The 19,381-nt window shown below is 52.3% G+C and overlaps 1 protein-coding gene across 3 annotated transcripts in view; it reads right to left on the minus strand.

The window, feature by feature from the left end:
* Positions 1-1,929: 1,929 nt before the first annotated feature.
* The window catches only part of prkaa1 (protein kinase, AMP-activated, alpha 1 catalytic subunit), a 40,849-nt gene continuing 23,397 nt past the window's right edge, over positions 1,930-19,381 (minus strand). For 2 of the 3 annotated variants that reach the window (XM_069884000.1, XM_069884016.1), the window contains 4 exons: positions 12,441-12,665; positions 9,604-10,102; positions 7,539-7,665; positions 1,930-6,323 (listed from right to left, as the gene is read on the minus strand). In XM_069884000.1, coding sequence (XP_069740101.1) covers positions 6,067-6,323; positions 7,539-7,665; positions 9,604-10,102; positions 12,441-12,665 — 1,108 coding nt within the window. In that variant the 3' untranslated portion in view covers positions 1,930-6,066. The remainder of the gene's footprint in view (positions 6,324-7,538; positions 7,666-9,603; positions 10,103-12,440; positions 12,666-19,381) is intronic. The other variant, XM_069884007.1, reaches the window with a different exon arrangement.

Consider the following 19,381-nt stretch of genomic DNA (forward strand, 5'->3'; position numbering starts at 1 on the left):
GGGGGAACTTCTTCACACAGTGGTGGGAGTGTAGAATGAGCTGAAATGGTGAATGCGGGCTCAATTTTAACCATTTAAGAAGAATTTGGACCAGTACATGGATGGGAGAGGTGCAGAGGGCTAGGGACTTGGTCAGTGGGACTCGGCAGAAAAATGGTTCTGCACAGACTAGAAGGGCCTGTTTCTGTGGTGTAGTGTTCAATGGGAGTCCGAGATGGGACCGTTTAGTGCAAGTTTCATTCTGTATCTAACAAAGTCTCATAGGAGTTTAATTATACAACGCAGATGAAATTCTGTGCTGTGACGCGACAGTTTAGAGGAAGATTCACTCTGACCTGTGCCTTGGAAGAATACAATCACACAATTTGGAGGGAGTTCTACTCAGTCGTGTCTGTGATAACACAGCGTGGAGGAAGTTTCACTCTGTATCTAACCTGTGCCCTGGGAGTCTGTGATGGAACAATTTAGAGGAAGGTTCACTCTGCATCCAACCTGCCTTGTAAGAGTGTAATCACACATGCAATGGGAGTTCTTACTCTTGTCACGTTCCCCCCTCCCCCCCCCCCCCCCCCAGGAGACAATGCAGAGGAAGTTTCACTGCTGTCGCTGGGCTGGGAGTGTGTGAAGGGATAGTGTAGAGCAGGGGTGTCAAACTCAAATTCACAGAGGGTCAAAATTAAAAACTTGGACTAAGTCGAGGGCCGAACTAAATATTTATTGAAAATTTTCAACAACATCTGCATGTTTTCTCTTCTTTCAACATATGTAATGTTAAACTTTAGGATATAACTTTAGGAGGATAATGTTACAGGTCAGGAGTAGGTAGCTCAAGTTCACCCTTTGCTTGACCTGAGGGAAACCTATTTGGTCCCTGTGGAGATGTAGTCAGCATTCACAGGCTGTGTCCATTTTGGCCTGCATCAGGACTCAGCATTTCCTGCACACTCCTCAGGCTCTAGGCCTCTATTCACCCTCGACCCACCATCCCTCTACCTGACCAGCCCTTTACCCAACCTTTACTCACCCCTCACTCCACTCGCTCTGCCTCTACCCACCCCATCCTATACACGCCCCTCTACTGCCTCTCCCCTCAACCTGTTCCTCCCTCTACCTGTCTCTCACCCTCTAATCACCCCTCCCCTACTCATCCTGCCCCTCCCCTTTTACTTCTTCCCTATCCACCCCTCCTTCTACTCATCCCTCCCTCTAACTGCCCCTCACACCACCATAACTTCCCCTGCCCATTACTCCTCACCTACACCCTCTGCCCACCCCTGCTTACCCACCCACTCAGGCCCAGCGCGCTGCCGATCAGCCTTTGCGGAACAGCGGGGGCCGTGTGCAGCCTGCCATATCCATCGTGCCGACAGGAAATCACAGGCGCTCGCCAATCTGCCGCACCGCTCGACAGGTGGGAGAAGTGACTGGTTGTGCGGGGAGCCTTCCAACTGGCTTGCCGGCTGATGACATCGACAGACTTCTCGTGCTACAATTTTGTTTTCCCCGTTCTCAAAGTTTGCACGGTCAACCTGCAACACTCTTGCTCCCTCCGCGTCCCATGGATCTGATGCCCGGGTGTTGTTAGGATTCCCAGCAGGTTTGTGGAACTTTACCATTCTGGATTCCTTTTTGAGAATATTCTGGCCATCTTTTAAGGGGGGTGGTTTTAGGGGGAGGGGATAGTTAGGGGGTGGGGAAGGATGTGCAATGAAGGGGGAGGATGGTGGGGGTGACATTACGAAAAAACAGCATCGGCTCTCGCTGCAGGGCGGGCCACCTCTATTACATTTTTTAAATGATCTCCAGAGTTTGACATGTGTGGTGTAGAGGGAGCTTCATCCCAAATCTAACCTGCACCAAATCTGCAGTGGAGGGGTGTCTGAGCCAAAATGGAGATCACTGGAAATTAATAACACAGCAGTCAGTGAGTTGACTGACTTTAAAATCACCATTTATTTTTTCTTACAAAATTAGTTGCATTTATTTACTGTAATCCTTTCTGAAAGCCTTGATGTGGGAAAAGACCTATTACTACTGTATATTCAGTAGTGAATTACAGATCAGTGTGGACAAGGCCTACAAAATAAAAACTACAAAGTTAGATGTTCGCAAAATAGAAAAGGTCCTCCTCATACAATGCACCCAGTAGTTGTTCCAGGTCCCTCCTACAAGGGCGGGCTCCTTACCCTTCCAAAAGCAAGATCCTAGTTGCTGGTCTTTAACCTCATTGAAGGGTTCCCAAATCTCTTAACACTGAATTCCTGCATCACCAATAACGCCAGCAGACCCCAGGCGATGTGAGACCTCTGCACCTCCCCCACCCCAACCGCCTGGGTCCACTCCAGCCCAGTTCCTGTGTGCTGAGTGGGGCTTCACCGCATCCTCAATGGCAACGATGAGGGCAGCGCAGATGGGATACAGCATGAAATCCTTCCAAGCTGAAGCCCCTCACCCTGCCTTCTCCTGAGTGGGAAGAGTGGAGGTGACAGAAACTTTGTGGGCGGGAAAGGAGGTAGCCAGTGGACCGTCATACTGCTGCGCTGCTGTCAAAGTAGAGATACTGGAGGAATTCAGCATCCACCAGAGGTAAAGACATATAATCGACACTGCCAGGCCTGAGCCCTTCATACCTCGAGGTGCACCCTTCATGCTCCGCGGCTTCAGTGAGGTCTCCGATTCTTCTGCAAGAGGACTGTTGGGGGCGAGGCTGCCTGGTGACTGTTCAGCCTAGCAGGGGTGAACTCCCTTCCCTGCCCCATTTGTCCAGATGGGTTCAAATGCTTGGGAGAAACTCAGCAGGTCAAACAACAAACTTTATGTGGCAAAGATACATAATCAATGTTTCGGGATTGATCCCTTCCTCAAGGAATGGAAAAATGCCGGCAAGCACCCAAACTAAAAGGTGGGTGGGAAGGGCCAGGAGAGGCGGCTTGCTCTATCCAAGCAGCACCTAATATTCTGTCTGGGCATTAACACTGACCTCCAATTTCTGCCACAGCACTCCCCGTTCTACCTCCCTTCCCTCGTTTTCCACCCCCTTCTATCCATTCAGATCGACCCCTCCCCCCGTTGGCTGGTGTGCTCCCCCCCCCGCCCCCCATTACCTCCTGCTTTTGGGCCTGTGCTCCTTCTTCCCTCCCATCATTTTGTTCGGGCACCTGCCAACATTTTTTCACACCTTGATGAAGGGCTCAAGCCCAAAACGTGGTTACGCTGCTACATAAAGGAGAGTTTGACCTGCCGAGTGTTTTTACTTCAACGACTGCATCCGTATTCTTTCACGTTTTACTCCTGCCTGGATGGGTTGTAAAGGCAGTGGAAGACGGCTTTACAGGTGGACACCTGTCCCAGCCCAATGTCCACTGCCATCTGTTGGAACCAGTGCCTCAGTCTCTCCTCTTGGTGTGCGGCTCAACTCTGCTTCCCCTCACGGCCTTTGTTTCTCTGATGGTATTTGAACATGGACTAGGTGGGGGAAACTTTCCTCTGCAGTGAAACACCGGCTCCCGTGGCCCTAGGGTGAGGGCTCCTTATGCAGTGGAACATTGCCAAGGAGGTCGACATCAGGCAGGAGGTTGAGATCGGACACCTGGGGGGGGGGGGGGTCGAGAGATCGGGAATAAGGGGATTGACTTAAGGTAGGAGGTTGGCATCGGGAACAGTGGAACAACGTGAGGCAGGAGGGTGTATCAGGAAACATGTGGGTCGACATCAGGCAGGAGATTGAGATCGGGGATGAGGGAGCTGACCGTGAGATCAGTTTCCTGGAGGAACCCTCCAGTCAGGGATCCAGCCCTGTAAGGTTTACAGAGCAGAACGGTGCAAGGCGCTGAGGCAAGACGTGAGGTCCAGATCCTGCAACGCAGACCGTGCCCCACTGTTAGGGGAAGGCAAGGTGATTCAGCAGCTCACGGACCTGCCGGTGAACAGCACGGTCACCAACCCATAATCTGGTACATCTCTATTAAGTCACCTCTCGACCTTCATCCCTGATATGGCATGTTCTCCAATCTAGGCAACATCCTGCTAAATCTCATCTGCATCCTCTCTGAAAAAGACAAGAGGAGGGAGACTGGGTATCGTGCATGGATGCACTGAGCAGGGCACGAGTTAGTGGAAGCGGGACTGGGAGGAAAACTGGGAGAGGATAAAAGGGGCGCTTGCTGGTCACACGGTGGTCTTCCCGAACAGCACAACTGCACAAGAAATGGAGATCAGCTTCCACTGCGTGGTCTCTGCTAGATCTGGAAGGCAAATGGAATGTTGGCCTTCGTTGCTGGAGGGATTGAATTTAGGAACAGGGAGGTTCTGCTGCAGCTGGACAAGGTCCTGGTGAGGGAGCATCTGGGGCACTGCGCGCAGTTCTGGTCTCCTGACTGGAGAAAGGATACAGTGGCTTTGGAGGCGGTGCAGAGGAGGTTCACCAGGTGGATTCCAGAGATGAAGGGGATAGAATATGAGAGATTTGGTTGTCTGGAACTGTATTTGTTGGAGTTTCGAAGGTATGGGGTGATCTTGCAGAAACATAATACAATGATAGAAGCAGAGACGTTATTACAAGAGGAAGGTAAGACTAGACTTAGGGATCACAGACTCGGACTTCAGGAAAAATCAGCCGTGATCTTATCGAAAGGTGGAGCAGGCTCAACGGGCCAGATGACCAACTCCTGCTCCTGTTTCTTGTGGGTGCAGATTAAAATTAAATTTAAACATACAGCATGGTAACAGGCCATTTCAGCCCGTGCCGCCCAATTTGACCAACAATCCCTGGTACGTCTCCAATGGTGGGAGGAAACTGGAGCCCACAGGGAAAACCTACGAGGTCACGGGGAGAACGAACAAGCTCCTTACAGACAGCGCGGGATTCGAACCCCAGTCTTGATCGCTGGTGTTGTAAAGGAGTTGTGTCAACCGTGATGCCCTAACGGAGAGAAGGAACTGCTTTACCTGGAGTGGTGAATATGTGAAATTCTCTACCCAAGGAAGCAGTGGGGGCTGCCTCATTGAATGCGTTTAAGACACAGATAGATGGATTAAGGGTTTTGGGGAACGTGCAGGTAGGCGGAGTGGAGTCCACAGCCAGATCAGCCGTGATCTTGCTGAACGGTGGAGCAGGCTGGACAACTACTGTTCCTGTTTCGGATGCTCTTGTGATTCTGAATTCTCTAACCGCCACATGGTGTGCCTGTGAAGTCTGCAATGTGAATTACAGCCCGTGTCCTGTTGGATATGTCTGCCCACAGCCCATCCCCCCCATCCAACCATGAAGTGACCAGTAGAGAACAGCAGCTCGCCAGCTGTGGTTCCTGAGGGTGAGGGCGAGGAGGGCAGGGTGCTCTTGTGGACCAATGCCGGACGTCCAAACCTGCACCCAAAGCTCGAGGCGTCCGATTTGTGGTAGGCACCAGACCACCTCCCACTGGGGAATGCAACCAACAACCAGTCGAGGGGATGTGACAAGATGCTAAATAAATGTCAAGAACTGCCTCCCCACACAAAGCCTGGATCAGGGACAAGAGTTGAAAGGCAGGTTTGCAGAACCCACTTGCTTAGCAGAGAGGGCCAAGCTGAAGTAGAGCCATGGAACACTGCAGCACAGCCCTTCGGCCATTCTGGTCTGCGCTGAACTATAAATAAGTGAATGCCAGCTGCTGGTGGCTCCACAGATATCCCGAGCAGGCTCTGTCCTCAACGAACCCCTGGTCATTATACCAAGAGCAGGCCATCTTCCCCCCCCACTAGCAGCATGAATACCTGGCTCCTCTCCGTGGCTGCCGTGGGAGAGCAGGTTGCAGGGCAGGCAGCTGGGAGGGTGAGCAGGCAATGTGGGCAGAGGCGAGTGTGGGGGACTCGACTCCCAGTACCCCCAACCCACGGGGCCACATCAGACACCACGGCCCAGAGGCAGGCCCTTCAGCCCATGCCAAGAAACATTCCTGCCAGGCAGAAGGGGAGTGGAGGGTTCAGTGCGAGGTGTTTCAAAGCGACGATCTGGTTTTCCCCGCGGTGGCTGGGGGAGACGGCAAGCGGAGGGTGGGGGAGGGGGGTGGGGCCGGCATCCTCCCCTTATCGGGCCAGCAGCTTGATGAGGTTGGCGCACATCTCGAAGAATTCGATGACGTGGCTGCCAGATCGTGAGCTGGGCTCAGTGGAAGCAGACAGTTCCCCCAGCGAGGGACTGGACCAGGAAAGGGGCCCATCCCCGAGTCTCCCCGGGGAGTCTGAGTCTGAGTCACTCTTCAGGCTGGAGGAGGGGTGACTGTTGATGGAACCAGACCGGTGTGGGGTGGTGCATCCTGAGCGCGGTTCCACGCCCTCGTCCGCTGTGGGAGGAGAGCAACGCCGTCACAGAGAGCATGGCTGACCCACAACCTTCAACCCAACCTCCGACCCCAGGGGAATAGAAACCCCATCACGGGGAGCAGAGCTGACCCCCTGACTCTCAACTCAACCTCCGACCCCAGGGGAATAGAAACCCAATCACGGGGAGCAGAGCTGACCCCTGACTCTCAACTCAACCTCCGACCCCAGGGGAATAGAAACCCCTTCATGGGGAGCAGAGCTGACCCCTGACTCTCAACCCAACCTCCGACCCCAGGGAAATAGAAACCCCATCACAGGGAGCAGAGCTGACCCACAACTCTCAACCCAGCCTCCGACCCCAGGGGAATAGAAACCCCATCACAGGGAGCAGAGCTGACCCACAACTCTCAACCCAAACTCCGACCCCAGAAGAATAGCAAACCCGTCATGGAGCACAGGGCTCAGCCATGATCCAGGGAGGAATTGCAAACTATGACCTGACTTCTGAACCAAGGGAGAACAACAACAGGAGGAGAACAGGGCTGAACCATGACCTGCCAAGAGCAACTCCAACTTGACCTCTGACCCCGGGAGCTCAGACCTGACCTCTGACCCAAGGAAACCCTGACCTGACCTCTAATTCTAGGGAACCCGGACCCTCCCTCGGGCCCCAGGGGGATGCACATAGCCACAGCTGTAAAGTCCACCAAGTGCTTCTGGCTTAACCCCTACCCACTTGGACTATGAGAGGAAGGGGAGGGCAATGGAGGGGGGAGAAGGGGGAGGGGGAGAAGGGGGAGGGGGAGAAGGGGGAGGGGGAGAAGGGGGAGGGGGAGAAGGGGGAGGGGGAGAAGGGGGAGGGGGAGAAGGGGGAGGGGGAGAAGGGGGAGGGGGAGAAGGGGGAGGGGGAGAAGGGGGAGAAGGGGGAGGGGGAGAAGGGGGAGGGGGAGAAGGGGGAGGGGGAGAAGGGGAGAAGGGGGAGAAGGGGGAGAAGGGGGAGGGGGAGAAGGGGGAGGGGGAGAAGGGGGAGGGGGAGAAGGGGGAGGGGGAGAAGGGGGAGGGGGAGGGGGAGAAGGGGGAGGGGGAGAAGGGGGAGGGGGAGAAGGGGGAGGGGGAGAAGGGGGAGGGGAGAAGGGGGAGGGGGAGAAGGGGGAGGGGGAGAAGGGGGAGGGGGAGAAGGGGGAGGGGGAGAAGGGGGAGGGAGAGAAGGGGGAGGGAGAGAAGGGTGCACATACCGTCAATGTTGCGGAAGTCCACCAGGTAGGTCCTGCTGTCCACCTGATAGAGCTGCAGGCTCATCTTCGAATGGGTCCCCGTTGAAGTGTTCCTCCGACGGACCCGTAAGTGGTATGGGTTCACCACCTTGGGTGTGGGACGTGGAGAAAGGGGCGGAGAGGGGAAAGTTGGTGAGACAGGCGTGGTGGCAGGGAGAGGTTGAGGAGATGGGTGAGGGGGGGCGGGGAAAGGAGAGGGGAAGGGGACGGCGAGGGAATGAGGAGAGGCGTTGGGGGAATGAAGGGTTGAGGAAGTGGACGGAGGGAGGAGAGGTGGGGACAGCGAGGGGGTGAGTAAGGGACAGAGGGGTGAGCAGAGGCACAGCGAGGAGAGGGGAACACCCAGAAACACGGAGCAGGCGGTGAGGATGATGATGAATTGGGTTCAGAGGGGGAGAGAGTGGGGGAGGAGAGAGGACAAAGATCACAGTGGGTCCGTCACACAGCCTAGAATTGCGTCTATGCTACAAGGAGCAGAAATCGGGTATTCAGCACATCAAATCATGAGCTGATCCATGCCTGGACTTCCCATACATATCCTTTGATGCCCTATCAATCTTTGCCTTAAACACACCTGGCCTCCACAACTGCCTGTGGCACAAATTCACCACCCTCTGGCTGAAGAAATTCCTCTGTATCTCTGTTCTAAGCAGACACCCTTCCATCCTGAAGTTGTGCCCTCTTGTCCTGGACTCTCCCACCGTGGGAAACATCCTTTCTACATCCACTCTGTCCACGCCTTTCAACATTCAAAATGTTTCAATGAGATTCCTCACCATTCTCCTAAATTCCAACGAGTACAGGCCGAGAGCTGACAAACGTCCCTCGTATAACCCTTTCATTCTCAAAATTATCCCTGTGTACCTCTTCTGAACCCTCTCCAACGTCAGCACATCCTTTCTTAAATGAGGAGGCCAAATCTGCTCCCCACACCATGCGAGGTCTCACCAAAGCATTAAAGAATCAGTCATACAGGCCAAGACCTGTCAAATGCTCCTTACCTGATTTTACATTTTAAAAAATATTTACATTTTCTTATTTATAGCACAGCAGAAGCTAATTCCAGCAATTTAAACCCGGCGGCCTGGTTGACGTAGCGCTTCTACAGTGCCACCGATCGGGAAACCAGGTTCGAATCCCACGCTGTCTGTCAGGAGTTTGTATGTTCTTACCGTGTCTGAGTGGGTTTTCCCTAGGGGCTTCGGTTTCCTATCACCGTTCAAAACATACCGGGGTTGTAGGTTAATTGGGTGTATTGGACAGCACAGAATCGTGGCTGAAATGGCATGTTACCGTGTTGTACGTCTAAACTTAAATTTAAGCCATATCTGAATTAATCTACAACCCCCGGTATGTTTGACAGAGGGATGAAACCAGAGCCCCCCGCCCAGGGAAAGCTCATGGGGAGAATGTATGAACTGCTGACACAGTGTGGGATTCAAACCCCGGTCCCAATGGCTGGCCCGTTAACTACTATGCTAACCGCTCTTTCATTCCCGGAATCTTCCTTCGAATCATGGCGGATGCATTCTTTCTCTCAACCCCATCCTCCTGCCTTTTCCACGTGACCTTCGCCACCTGTTACTGATCAAGAATCTGTCAACCTCGGTTTTAACTAGACCCACTGCTGATCCTTCCTCCCACCAGCACCAGTCCTTGGCCCTCTGTGCCTCAGACATTCAACTCTTTGCCCCGTAATTGCTCAACCGTCGGGAGAATGTCTGCCTCCATCACCCAGTGGTCAGTGGGTTCCAGACTTCTTCCACCCTGGGGTGGGAGGGGAAGGAATTCCTCCTCCAATCCCCTCACCCCATGGCCCTCCCTCATTTGTGCATAACCCCTCAACGCCCCAGTTCTCCCTCACCCCCTCTGCTGCTTCCCACGTCCTCCTCATTCTCCCCACCCCCCAGCCTCTCCACCCGTCCCTTGCCCCCATTTTGCCCAGCCCTCACTCCCCTCATGCCACTCCCACAACCCCCCTTTTCTCCACCCCTCACCTCTCCCACCCCCCCCCCACCCCCCTTACCTTCCACTCGTAGCCCAGCTGCTTCATGGCACGGCACACCTCTGCCATGATGTCGTTGGGCCGGCTTTGGCTGCGGATCCCCAGGTGCCACTTGGCTCTACGCACCCCAGGGTGCTTCGCTCTCTGTGGGTTCAGCTCGTCCAGGGTGTGCCGAGGCCTGGGAGCAGAGTCCGTCACCAGGAGGGGCATGCGCTCAGGGTGCGCCCTGGACACAAAGTGCTGCTCGTCCAGGAAGGAGGCACTTTCCGGCGGGCTGGAGGCCAGATAGAAATCCTTGGCCTCGTTCATGATACGCCGATTGTCAATGATGAGGTGGTAGGCCACGGCCAGTGGGTCCTGGTGGTTGCGGCTGTACAGGCAGCTCAGCACCTCCTCCTCCGCGCACTCAAACTTCTCACACACCTCCCTGAGGGCCTCGTCGTCGATCATGGTGCTGCTGTAGGCCGGGTCCTCTGGGAACAAGTACTTGGGCAGCTCCTGCTTGAACCACTCGTGCTCTCTGCAAGTAAACAGAACCACTGGTCACAGGCGTCGAGTGGAACGCCCCATGGCCATGCAGACGGCAAACCACGAGACACATAACATAACAATTACAGCACGGAAACAGGCCATTAGGCCCTTCTAGTCCACACCGAACCAAACACCCCTCTCTAGTCCCACCTCCCTGCACAATGCCCATAACCCTCCATCTTCTTCTCATCCATATACCTGTCCAACCTTTTCTTAAATAATACAATTGACTCCGCCGCCACTATTTCTCCCGGAAGATCATTCCACACGGCTACCACTCTCTGAGTAAAGAAGTTCCCCCTCATGTTACCTCTAAACCTCTGCCCCTTAATTCTTAACTCATGTCCTCTTGTTTTAATCTTTCCTCCACTTAACAGAAATAGTCTATCCACATCCATTCTGTCTATCCCTTTCATAATCTTAAATACCTCTATCAAATCCCCTCTCAACCTTCTACGCTCCAAAGAATAAAGACCTAATCTGCCCAATCTCTCCCTATACTCTAGATGCTTAAACCCTGGTAAATCTTCTCTGCACTCTCTCCACTCTGTTTATATCCTTCCTATAAGTAGGCGACCAGAACTGCACACAGAACTCCAAATGAGGCCGCACCAACGTCTTATACAATCTCAACATCACCTCCCAACTCCTATATTCCATGTAATGATTGATAAAGGCCAGCATACTAAAAGCCTTCTTCACCACCCTATTCACGTGAGTTTCTACCTTCAGGGAACTATGTACCGTTACTCCTAAATCTTTCTGCTCTTCTGTATTCCTCAATGCTCTCCCATTTACCACGTATGTCCTGTTCTGATTCTTCTTACCAAAATGAAGCACCTCACACGGGAACATAAACGGGCCATTCAGCCCATCGAGTCTGCCCCACCATTCATTCACGAGCTGATCCATTTCCCCACTCAGCTCCACTCCCCCGGCCTTCTCCCCATAACCTTTGAGGCCCTGGCTAATCAAGAACCTATTAATCTCTGCCATAATTACACCCAATGACCCGGCCTCCACAACTGCCTGTGGTAACAAATTCACCTCCCTCTGGCTAAAGAAATTCCTCCCCATCTCTGTTCTAAGTGGACACCCTTCAATCCTGGAATTGTGCCCTCTTGTCCTAGACGCCATGGGAAATAACATTTCTGCATCCACTCTGTCCACGCCTTTCAACATTCAAAATGTTTCATTGAGATCTCCCCTTCATTCTCTTAAATTCCAATGAATATAGGCCAAGAGCTGTCAAATGCTTCTCATATGTTAACCCTTTCAATCCTTGTGAACCTCCTCTAAACGCTCTCCAACTTCAGCACATCCTTTCTTAAACGAGGAGCCCAAAACTGCTCATAATTCTCCACGTGAGATCTCACCAGGGCCTTATAAAACCTCAACATCACATCCCTGCTCTTGTATTCTATTCCTCTTGAAATGAACGCCAGTATCACATTTGCTTTCTTCACCGCTGACTCAACCTATAAGTTCACCTTCAGGCTGTCCCGCACGAGGACTCCCAGGGCCCTTTGCATCTCTGGTCAGGAACCAGAGGGCAGAAGGAAGACATGGCTATGCACCACAATTCTGACCTGCTGCAGCCAAGAAATCTAGTAAAGGAAAATGAATAGTATACAGTACTAACTGAACCAAATGAGTTAAGTTTAGAGATACAGCAGGGTCACAAGCCATTCCAGCCCACGAACCCAAGACACTCATGTGGCCAATTAACCTACAAACCTGGTATGTCTTTGGAATGTGGGAGGAAACTGAATCACCTATATTAATCCCAAGCAGGTCATGGGGAGATTACACAAATTCCTTACAGTCAGCAGTTAAATACGAAAGTCTGCAGACACCACGATTGAAGTAAAAACACAATCCTGGAGAAACTCAGCAGGTCAAAGTGTCCTTTATACAGCCCAGATACATAACCAATGTTTCAGGTTTCAACCCTTCATCAAGTACTGTTTCAGCAAAATGTGGGCAGGTACCCAATTTGGAAGGAGAGGGGGGAGGAAGAGGGAGGGACTTGGTAGCAGAGTAAGGGGAAGGGGAGATGGGAGGGGCAAGGGGAAGGGGAGGGAGGAAGGGAAGGGGAGGGAGGGTGGAGGAGAGGAAGAGTAGGGAGGGGGAATGGGGAGGGGGAGGGAGGGAGGAAGGGGTGGGGGAGAGGGGAAGGAGAGTAGGGAGGGAGTAAGGAAGTAGAAGCCATGGCTGAGGCAGTCAGGAAAGGTGGAGCCCACAGATCTTTCCAAGCCAATGGCCTCAGCCAGCTATCCCAGGCCCGAAGCAGTCCCACCTGACTTGCCCTGAGCCCCAGTACTCACCGGATATCCTTGATGGTGGTCCTCTTCATGGGGTCGACCTGCAGCATGTGCTTGAGGAGGCCGATGACGGAGGGATTGAGATATTGTGGCGTGTAGAAGATGCCGTCACAAATCTTCTTGAAGAGCATGGGGACATGGTCATCGTCGAAGGGGAGCGTTCCGCACAGAAGGGCGTAGAGGATCACTCCGCAGCTCCAGATATCCACCTCTGGCCCAGCATACAGCCTGTCAAAGAGTGACACACACTCACTCCACTGGTGCCCACCACCCAGACCACACAGTGTCAGTCCAGCCACAAACACTCGGGCTCTGGCACCTGGATCCCATAGCAGCCATTCTCTCACCCCAATCTCCAGATTCCCAGTCCCCAACAAAGTTTTGTGAAACCGCAAAAGTCTGGAGTTGCTGTGATTGCAGTAAAAACACAAATACTGGAGGAACTGAGCTGGCCTCGTACCGACCACAGGAGGTAAAGATATATCTCCGACGTTTCGGACCTGAGCCCTTCTTCAAGGCTTAAAAGGTGCTAATTAGATTCAGGGTGAAGGAAATGAAGAGGAAAGGTGAGACTTAAATGGGGGAATGGGTGGAGTTGTTAGAAAGGTTTGCCTTAAATACTCTTGGCACTTTCAAGAGCTCCATAGAAGATCATGCGCCAGCAGTTGCAGCTGATGGATAGCCATCTACCAACGACAGCCAGCTCCTCTGGACTGTGGCCTAGTCCCGCTCACGATAGCCAGCTCCTCTGGACTGTGGCCTAGTCCCGCTCACGCTGCCTTGACGTCATTTACAGCACATCAAGGCATGATTGACAAACAATATCAAGACACAAATAAAGTCTCAGAGCTCAGCCAAAAAAAAAAACAAATTAATTGTATATTTTGAGTTTGCATCTAGTGCATTTTTTATTTGCAGCTGTACAAATGCCGGTCTCTCCCTCCTCGCCCGCCTGACTCGCGCTGCCGGTCTCTCCCTCCTCGCCCGCCTGACTCGCGCTGCCGGTCTCTCCCTCCTCGCCCGCCTGACTCGCGCTGCCGGTCTCTCCCTCCTCGCCCGCCTGACTCGCGCTGCCGGTCTCCCGCCCGCCTGACTCGCGCTGCCGGTCTCCCGCCCGCCTGACTCGCGCTGCCGGTCTCCCGCCCGCCTGACTCGCGCTGCCGGTCTCCCGCCCGCCTGACTCGCGCTGCCGGTCTCCCGCCCGCCTGACTCGCGCTGCCGGTCTCCCGCCCGCCTGACTCGCGCTGCCGGTCTCCCGCCCGCCTGACTCGCGCTGCCGGTCTCCCGCCCGCCTGACTCGCGCTGCCGGTCTCCCGCCCGCCTGACTCGCGCTGCCGGTCTCCCGCCCGCCTGACTCGCGCTGCCGGTCTCCCGCCCGCCTGACTCGCGCTGCCGGTCTCCCGCCCGCCTGACTCGCGCTGCCGGTCTCCCGCCCGCCTGACTCGCGCTGCCGGTCTCCCGCCCGCCTGACTCGCGCTGCCGGTCTCCCGCCCGCCTGACTCGGGCTGCCGGTCTCCCGCCCCCCCCCCCTGACTTGCGCTGCCAGTCTCCCACCCCCCAGACTCACGCTGCCGGTCTCCCCCACCTTGCCCGCCCCACTCGTGTTGCCGGTCTCTCCCCCCCTTGCCCGCCCGACTCGCGCTGCCAGTCTCCCGCCCCCCCCGACTTGCGCTGCCAGTCTCCCACCCCCCAGACTCACGCTGCCGGTCTCCCCCACCTTGCCCGCCCCACTCGTGTTGCCGGTCTCCCCCCCCTTGCCCGCCCCACTCGTGTTGCCGGTCTCCCACCCTTGCCCGCCCCACTCGTGTTGCCGGTCTCCCCCCCCTTGCCCGCCCCACTCGTGTTGCCGGTCTCCCCCCCCTTGCCCGCCCCACTCGTGTTGCCGGTGCTATGCATAAGAAAAACCCACTGAAATCCAAAGTCGATGGCTGACGACGTCATCAGCCCGCCCCCTGGCAGCCCAGCTGCTTTCAGCTACCATGGGGATACTCCAAGCAGGATATTACACCTACTGGAGAAGAGTGAGGGAAGTAGACCTCCTAGCCGGGAAATCCCGTTTCACCCAACAATCGCACAGGAGTACAATGTGCGGCTTTACAGTTGGGTATTGTGGCCATCTGAAAGTGCCTTCTGAGAGTGAGCTCCCACTCCCCTTTATGGGGTTGGGAGATGCAAAGGTGCACCAGGATATTAGCAGTGAATGTTCATCGGGATGCTACTGGGACTGGAGGGCTTGAGTTTTTGGGAGGGTAAAGACACGATGCTGGAGAAACTCAGCAGATCAAGTGTCATTTAAGTAGCATTTTGCTCATACCTGGATGAAGGGCTCAAGGCCAAAAAGTTGCTTACATATCTTTATCTTTGCCAATTTCAAGGAGACTGTTTGACCTACTGAGTTTCTCCAGCATCGTGTCTTTACCTCAACCATGGAGTCTGCAGACTTTTGTGTTTTACTCGAGTGATAGGGAGAAGTTGGACAGACTGGGTCCAGAGTGAAGGAGGTAGAGGGGTGACCTCATAAAATCATGAGGGGCGTGGATCAAGTGAATGCTCACAGACCTCATCGCAGGGTGGCTGATTCTGGAACGCGAGGGCAGAGGTTTAAGGCGAGAGGGGAGACATTTAAGAGGTTATCTGAGGAGCAATTCCTTCACTCAGAGGGTGGTCCATACCTGGAACGAGCTTCCAGAGGAAACTAGGATTGGACACAATTGTGATAGTTAAAAGACATTTGGACAGATATAGGGAGAGGAGGGGCTTGGAGAGATGCAGGCCAAAAGTAGGCAAATGGAACTATCCCAGAATACCAATTGGGTCAGGATGGATGGGTTGTGCCAAAGGGGCTGTGTAACTGCAATTGTTTGGGTGAAAAATTATCCTCTTTACCTCAAACCACCAGTATGCTCGAGGAACTGAATACACAATTCCCTGTAGGGAGACCAATCCCTCGAGCTTGGAAACACTTCTCTCTCCTCTGTTCACTCCCACCAACCCCAGAATCATTACACAAGAAAGAGGAGCAAAAGTCAGCCCATCAAACCTGCTCACCAATTAACAAGGTCACTAACTCTTAATTCACCTACCGTGCAAAATTCAATCTTACATTTAATGTGTCTTCAATACATTCAATGAGGCAGCCTCCACTGCTTCCATGTAACCATATAACTACTTAAAGCACAGAACAGGCCAGTTCGGCCCTACTAGTCCATGCCGGAACAAATCACCACCCTCCTAGTCCCACTGACCAGCACCCGGTCCATACCCCACCAGTCCTCTCCTCTCCATGTAACTATCCAGTCTATCATAGAAACATTGAAGACATAGAAGATAGGAGCAGGAGTAGGCCATTCGACCCTTCGAGCCTGCTCCGCCATTCAATGAGATCATGGCTGATCTTAAAGTTCAGTACCACGTCCCCGCCTTCTCTCCGTAACCTTTAATACCCTGATACTGAAGAAATAGATCTAATTCCCTCTTAAATAGATTTAATGAACCTGCCTCTACTGCCCTCTGTGGCAATGAATTCCACAGATTCACCACACTCTGGGTCAAGAAATTCCTCCTCATCTCGGTCCTAAATGGTTTGGCTATTATCCTCAAACCATGGCCCCGGGTTCTGGATTTTCCCATCCTTGGAAACATTCCATCTGCATCCATTCTGTCCAGTCCTGCCAGAATTTTATATGTCTCTATGAGATCCCCTCTCAATCAGCGAGTACAATCCCAATTTGCGCAATTTTTCCTCATAAGTCATTCCTGCCATTCCAGGTATCAGCCTGGTGAATGGCCTCTGCACTCCCTCCATTGCAAGAACATCCTTCCTTAGATAAGGTGACCAAAACTGCACACAATACTCCAGGTGGGGTCTCACCAAGGACCTGTACAGCTGCAGTAAGGTTTCCTTGTTCCTAGACTCAAACCCTCTTGATATGAAGGCCAACATACCATTTGCCTTTTTAACCGCCTGCTGTACCTGCATGCTCGCCTTCAGAGACTGATGTACAAGTACCCCTAAGTCTCTCTGCACTTCCCCATCTCTTAATCTATTGCCATTCAAATAGTAATCTGCCCTCCGGTTTGTATGACCAAAGTGGATAACCTCACATTTATCCACATTGTAGTGCATTTGCCATGGATCTGCCCAGTCCCTCAATTTATCCAAATCACACTGGAGCTTCCTGACCCCCTCTTCCGTGCACACAACCCCTCCTAGCTTAGTGTCATCTGCAAATTTGGAGATATTACATCCAATCCCCTCATCCAGATCATTAATGTAAATTGTGAACAGCTGGGGTCCCAGTACAGATCCTTGTGGCACCCCACTGGTCACCGCCTGCCACTCAGAAAACAAGCCATTTATCCCAACTCTCTGTCTTCTACCTGCCAGCCAGTTCTCAATTCACATCAATACTTTGCCCCCAATCCCATGAGCCTTGATTTTGGAAGCCAGTCATTTTTTGCGATACCTTATCGAAGGCCTTTTGGAAGTCCAGGTACACCAAATCCACCGGCTCTCCCCCATCTATTTTACCTGTCACCATCTCCTTAAATGTAACCAATGATCCTGCCTCGACCACGTCTGCCGGAAGCTCATTCCACATCCCCACCACCCTCTGCGTAAAGAAATTTCCCCTCATGTTCCCATTATAATTTTCCCCCTTCAATATTAAACCATGCCCTTTAGTTTGAATCTCCCCCACTCTTAATTGAAAAAGCCTATCCACATTTACTCTGTCTGTCCCTTTTAAAATCTTAAACACCTCTATCAAGTCCCCTCTCAATCTTCTACGTTCCAGAGAAAAAAGCCCCAGTCTGCACAACCTTTCCCTGTAACTCAAACCTTGAAATCCTGTCAACATTCTCGTGACCCTTCGCTGCACTCTCTCTATTTTGTTTATATCTTTCCTATAATTTGGTGACCAAAACTGTACACAGTACTCCAAATTTGGCCTCACCAATGCCTTGTACAATTTCATCATAACCTCCCTACTCTTGAATTCAATACTCCGATTTATGAAGGCCAACATTCCAAATGCCTTCTTCACCACACCATCTACCTGAGTATCAGCCTTGAGGGTACTATTTACCACAACTCCTAAATCCCTTTGTTGCTCCGCACATCTCAATAGCCTACCATTTAATGCATATGACCTATTTAGATTTGCCTTTCCAAAATATAGCACCTCACACTTATCTGTATTAAATTCCATCAGCCATTTCTCAGCCCTCACCTCCAGCCTTCCTAAATCACCTTTTAATCTTCGGTAATCTTCCTCACTGTCCACAACACCACCAATCTTTGTATCATTCGCAAACTTGCTTATCCAATTCTCCACCCCTACTTCCAGATCGTTAATATATATAACAAACAATAGTGGACCCAGGACCGAACCCTGAGGAACTCCACTAGTCACCGGCCTCCAAATGGACAAACAATTTTCTACCACTACTCTCTGACACCTCCCATCCAACCATTGCTGAATCCATTTCACTACCTCCTCATTTATACCTAATGCCTCCACCTTTTTTTCCTAACCTCCTGTGGGGAACTTTGTCAAAGCTTTACTAAAGTCTAAATAGACAACATCCACAGCTTTCCCTTCATCAACCTGTGAGAGATGGGAAAATTGATCTAAAATTATGAACATGGAAGAAACTAAAGTTCATCAGTAAAATGGCTGAAACCAGTTCAAACAGGATAAGTTTGGGGCTTAGGATGCAGGAAAGCAGAGTCAGCACGATTAACATAAGAATCTTCTATCCTTTGTGACAAGACCATAGGACTAAGATAAGGAATGGTAAGGTACAATAGAATGTAGGAAGTTGAGGTAGTCTGGATCAGATAAGGGTCTCCTAGCCCTGGACAGAAGTACCAAGTCATACATTTCTAATTAGCTAACCATACACAGATTTATACATATGAAATTAGCCAACCCTAGATAGAATGAGTCAACTCTGCATATCAAGAGACTGTAGCCCAGAGAATCAGGAAGGTGTGAATAAGGACAATGACATGAAGGGACACCGACAGGATACCCCCTGGTCCTCCAAGTATACTGAAGTTGCACGTAGGCAGGAAGAATTGCCTATGCCAAACCCATCCAGGGGGCAGAAGAATGTAAGGGGGGAGGGCACTCTGATACTGAAATTGACTGTATAAAAGTTGGGTGAGCCCCAGTATGTGTGTGTATTCCCAGGGTAAGGGGAAGCACCCAACTTTGCATTGTTGTAGTAATAAATGTTCTTTGTTCTCAATTTTTGTCTCGAGCAATTTCTTTAAAGGTACTTTAATTCCTAACAAATGGGGGCTCGTCCGGGATCACACTCCCTCCACTGACAGAGTACCCCGACGACGAGAGTAGGTGCACCCCGGCTGATTCAGCTGGACTCACGGGCGACGGGTGGCTGGTCAGTGGAAGAAGCGAGTGATATCCGAGAAGAGGCATTGAGAACAAACGGCGGAAGGACGCGCGCTAGAGCAGTACTGCCAGAACTCGGTAAGAGTATTTTACTTGTTCCTAAGTATGGGAATAGCGGGCAGTAGAGATGAGAGTCCTGACACAGGACGTGACCACCAGATAGCTACGTACAGCCCGCTTGGGATGATGTTATCTGAGTGGGGCACAGGAAAGACCCGCGGTAAAGACAAACTAGCGGGCAGTAGAGATGAGAGTCCTGACACAGGACGTGACCACCAGATAGCTACGTACAGCCCGCTTGGGATGATGTTATCTGAGTGGGGCACAGGAAAGACCCGCGGTAAAGACAAACTGACGACGGTCAGATATTGTTGTAATGAATGGGTGGGATACCCGGTTAAAGGGAGCTCCGTGTACTGGCCAAAATTCGGATCCGAGGATGAATGGATGTGTGAAGCTTTGAACTTATGGCTCTATCAAAACCAGCCAGACAATGTTGAGAGCAGGGAATATGCAGCCTGCTGG

Source organism: Narcine bancroftii, chromosome 1 (genome assembly GCF_036971445.1).
Source record: "Narcine bancroftii isolate sNarBan1 chromosome 1, sNarBan1.hap1, whole genome shotgun sequence".
In the NCBI taxonomy this organism is placed as follows: Eukaryota; Metazoa; Chordata; class Chondrichthyes; order Torpediniformes; family Narcinidae; genus Narcine; species Narcine bancroftii.